This window comes from Palaemon carinicauda, chromosome 9, assembly GCF_036898095.1.
Source record: "Palaemon carinicauda isolate YSFRI2023 chromosome 9, ASM3689809v2, whole genome shotgun sequence".
NCBI classification, from domain to species: Eukaryota; Metazoa; Arthropoda; class Malacostraca; order Decapoda; family Palaemonidae; genus Palaemon; species Palaemon carinicauda.
The window spans coordinates 137,307,035-137,312,034 of NC_090733.1; the positions used below are offsets into that span (position 1 = coordinate 137,307,035).

A 5,000-nucleotide genomic window follows, 5' to 3' on the forward strand; every position below is an offset into this window, starting at 1 on the left:
TATATATATATATATGTATATATATATATATGTGTGTGTATATATATATATATATATATACAGATATATATATATATATATATGTATATATATACAGATATATATATATATATATATATTATATATATATATGCATATATACATGCATACATATATATATATATATACAAAGTAAACTAGGAACTTTCATAAAATCCAAAATAATTCAATTGCGAGTCACGAAGCAAGAAGATTTACCATCCAGTATGCCATTATAATATAGATAACCCATACATGTCACAATTAAAATAAAGACTGGACTACTGCCTTTAGAGCTAAAATATAAATAATATCATATAAAAGAGATCACTGAAACCCTCACCCGAGTATTATAAGGTAGATTATACTTCATGTATCGATCATTATAGATTGTCTTGAATTTGACAGGATTCCTCGATATTTCAACGCGAGCTGATTGCTTCATCTCGACACCGGTACCTTCTTCTGTGACCAACGCATTGATGGATATTGAGTGGATTCTGCAGTCTATAAGTCTCAACTCCGAGGATTGTACTTCGAAATCCTTACATCCGCTGAACTGGAGAAGAAATGCAAGATGTATTAAGGTGTAATTTTATACACACATTTTTTTTAATAAACATATTTATATATGTATGTATATATACATATATATATATATATATATATATATGTGTGTGTGTGTGTGCATATGTATGTGTGTGTGCATATATATGTGTGTATATATACATATATATATATATATATATATGAAGGAATACTGAAAAGCTCCTGGATTTAAGGGTATTGTTAAAGGGTAGAGCTGCTACTTTTACAGGGGAGGGTAGGACAACTATTCAAGAGGAGATAAGCGAAAAAAGAAGCATCATGGTATACAAAATGTCTTTTTCCTTTTTGCAGGTTTAATGTATGAAGCAGAAACACTTTGAAAAGCTAAGACATGGTGTCCTATTTTGCAGGACAACACACCAGCACACACAGCACATGAATTTGGCTTTGGTCTACCGATTCAAAGCCAAATTCACATATTTTCCGTAGAGTTTCATGTTCTGTGTGCTGGTGCATTGTTCTGCAACACTGCTCAGTTTTCCACGGCGTTTCTGTAAAAGTATCAGCTCTAACCTTTCACGATACTCTTAAATCCAGGAGCTTTCCAGCACCCCTTTATATATATATATATATATATATACAGTATATATATATATATATATATATATATGTATATATATATATATATATATCCATATACTGTATGATGAATTAATTATGATTTTATATTGCACAGTAGAACTTAAAACTTGAGAAATGTGGATACATAGAAATCGGAAAGAGTTTGGTATATATGAAAGGATGAAACAGTATTGTAGGAGGGTTCGGTCATGTGGAAAGTATTGAAGGTAACTAGTTGGTGAAGCATTAGGAGGAAGTAGGAAAGAGAGAAAGAGCTAGAACCTGCTGGATAGATGGAAGGGATTTTATATTTATATTTGATATTGAGTACAAGATAGAATTGAATGTCACAGTGCATGTTAGAGGGGTTTGACATGCGGCTCATGAAATTGTGAATGTGAGGGTGACCATGGTATTGTTTGTTTCTCAAGCCACCCTTTGTTTATTTCAGTCAATATGTATTAAGTTTAAAATCAACTTAGCTTACTGTTTCGTTACGTATGATGGAGGTGAAACACTTCTTCTGACCATTGTTGCTGATTGCAACAGACAACTCTCCCCCGACAGGCTGCCCGAAAGTATACCTGGGGACGTGTCAAAGAAGAATGACGCTGACTCATATATCGTTTCAGGTATGGCATTAGAATTAAGTACTTAAAGAAATATATCTATTATTAGATTTTTATACTGATTGAAAACGAAACAATATTGCAGCAAATTGGTTATTTTTACACTGATTGAAAAATGAAACAATATTGCAGCAAATTGGTTACTTTACAAAACACATTACTATTAAACATTAGTTTTATATGATTTAGTTTAAAATACAGCAATAACAATACTAATAAATTCAATTAACAATATGAATAGAGAATATAGCATGGTAATGATCATGGAATAACAGAAACATAATAAGCAAAATTAAGAAGATGAAAACAACGTTTCATGGTTCATTATGAAACCAAAATAGATAAATTCTTACTTAGCACAAACTTTAAAGGCGAAGCTGTCGTCACGTGATAAGATGTATTTCGGAGGTTCAACTGTCACCTCAAAACGGGGAAGAACATACTCTTCTACCTTAAAACTAGCTGTTTCCTCTGTATCACCGTCAATTTTGACGTGAATTTGATAAGACCCCTGAAACAATATAAAAGGAATATCATATAAAGGTAAATCATAAGCAAGGTTCACTACAATCTTCTCCACCATTAAGTTCATATTTCCTTCTTCTTTCATATCATTTAAAAAAGGTTTTAAAGGCCGTTCGTGAATGGCAGAAGAAATGGACAGTGACATTGCCCTAGCAAGCAGAACATTGCCATAGAGATTGACCATATATACATGTGATCAGCACCCAAGCCACCTCTCCACCCAACCTATAGTCAATTTTTTTAGCGATGCAGATACGTACCAAATCGCAGGGGTGCCCTTTTAGCTCGGAAAAGTTTCCTGGTACATGATTGGTCGGACAAAAATACTTCTGACCAATCAGCAATTGGGAAACTTTTCTGAGCTAAAAGGGCACTCCTCCGAGTCGGTACAAATCTGCCTCACTAAAAAGAATTGACTATAGGACCAGGCAATGGCTGCTGATGACTCAGCAAGTAGACCTAAAGGACCCCGTAGGCCCCGCATCCTTAGCTCACAAGGATGGTGAGGTTGCAGCGACCAAAGAAACTAACGAGTCAGAGCGGAACTCGAATCCCAGTCTGGGGATCACCAGGCAGGGAAGTTACCAATAGGCCACCACAACTATATATTAAGGGGTCGGTTACCTCATGTGCCCTCTACCATCCCTTCTATGAAAGGCATCCTCTTCCTAATCTATAAAATATTAGATGGCAATTGATTAATCTATGAAACTCTTTAATTACCCAAGTTTATCAAAATACGGTGTCTAATCATTAATTTAATTTATCAATGACGCAGTCATTTTGGTACCAGATGACTTATTGTCAATTTTTTTAGTGAGGCAGATTTGCACCGACTCGCAGGGGTGCCCTTTAAGCTCGGAAAAGTTTCCTGCTATCTGATTGGTTAGAATTATCTCGCCCAACCAATCAGTGATCAGGAAACTTTTCCGAGCTAAAAGGGCACCCCTGCAAGTCGGTGCAAGTCTACCTCACTAAAAAGAATCGACAATAGTCATCACTGTAAGAGGACCAACAAACATGATTTTATTACCTCCTCGGGTTCGTCCACCAGCGTCATCTCCAAATGAACCAGACCGTTCGAATTGTCGACGTTCCTCCATTGTGCAATCCTCGTTCTCGATGGTGACGTCACCCACACAACAGGGTACTGAGAGAATAGAAAACACGATTGAGTGATCGATTGAGTGATCGTAAGTTATCTGCCATCACCATTACTTGATGGTCACTCAAACCATGTATAGATGAGATTTCAACCTTTTTCCAAAAGCTTCCTTATAATGAAAATAGTTTTTGCTATAAAATTTACACCACACTGTTAAAGTTCTTCAGACTATTTAGCCTCAGTTAGTTATTTAGATATATCTAAAATGGAATTTCATTAACAATGGGTTGAACAAAATGTAATTTGAGTACTACCTTACTGGTTTACTGGAACATAACATACACTGAGAAATAGATAGTTGAATTTATGGATTAGAGCCAGAATACTTGATACTGGGGCCTGGGAAGCCATCCAGCAACTATCTGTACTTGGAGAGAAAATCCCACAATTGCAGTATGGAGAGAAACTTACAAGACTGAACAGCAAGAGGTATAAAAAGTGAGCTAAAATTTTGCCAAGACTTTTAACTAATATCTACTGTACAATGTACGTCAATACTAGGCTACCTCCTACAGGACAGTAGATAGTTATTATTATCATTATTACTACTATTATTATTATTATTATTATTATTATTATTATAATTATTACTATTATTATTATTATTATTATTATTATTATTACTTACTAAGCTACAGCCCTAGTTGGAAAAGCAGGATGCTATAAGCCCGAAGGCTCCAACAGGAAAAATAGGCCAGTGAGGAAAGGAAATAAGGACACTAAAAACCAAAATAAAATATTTTAAGAACAGTAACAACACCAAAATTGTATATAAATTCATAAATTAAGATTAGATAAGGTCTTCCTGTCTCGCTCTTGTAGAAGGACACTCCAAAATCAAACAATTGTTCTTTAGTCTTGGGTAGTGCCATAGCTTCTGTACCATGGACTCCCACTGTCTTGGGTTAGAGTTCTCTTGCTTGAGGGTACACTCGGGTATACTATTTTGTCTTATTTCTCTTCCTCTTGGTTTATTCAAGTTTTTATAGTTTATATAGGAAATATTTATTTTAATATTGTTTCTGTTCTTAAAATATTTCATTTTTCCTTGTTTCCTTTCCTCAGTGGGGTATTTTCCCTGTTGGAGCCCCATGGGCTTATAGCATCCTGCTTTTCCAACTAGGGTTGTAGCTTAACAAGTAGTAGTAGTAGTAGTAGTAGTAGTAGTAGTAGTAGTAGTAGTAGTAGTAATAATAATAATAATAATAATAATATTGTCTCTTACATTCTTTGTCGATACATCCATGAACGCTCCAGAAAAAGTCAGGATTCTAAACTTGACCGTCTGGCCGGGTTGGTATAGATACTTGTCTGTCTGGATGACAGTCATAATCTTCTGGTTCTCGACATCAATGATCTCTGTGTAGTTGATGGAGACTCCAGCTATTTCGCCCAGGACATTCAAGGACGTGTCATGCAGGTAATGTTCGGATGATGACGACTGTACTTCTTTGCAGAAGTCCTTGCGTCCTGAAGGTTTGGTAATTAGTATT

The 5,000-nt window shown here is 35.2% G+C and overlaps 1 protein-coding gene across 1 annotated transcript in view; it reads right to left on the bottom strand.

The window, feature by feature from the left end:
- Window positions 1-5,000, bottom strand: part of LOC137647186 (alpha-1-inhibitor 3-like) — a 39,837-nt gene that overhangs the window by 24,036 nt on the left and 10,801 nt on the right. The window contains exons 3-7 of the mRNA XM_068380510.1: window positions 4,733-4,977; window positions 3,376-3,492; window positions 2,171-2,328; window positions 1,676-1,772; window positions 362-577 (exon numbers count right to left, since the gene is read on the bottom strand). Coding sequence (XP_068236611.1) covers window positions 362-577; window positions 1,676-1,772; window positions 2,171-2,328; window positions 3,376-3,492; window positions 4,733-4,977 — 833 coding nt within the window. The remainder of the gene's footprint in view (window positions 1-361; window positions 578-1,675; window positions 1,773-2,170; window positions 2,329-3,375; window positions 3,493-4,732; window positions 4,978-5,000) is intronic.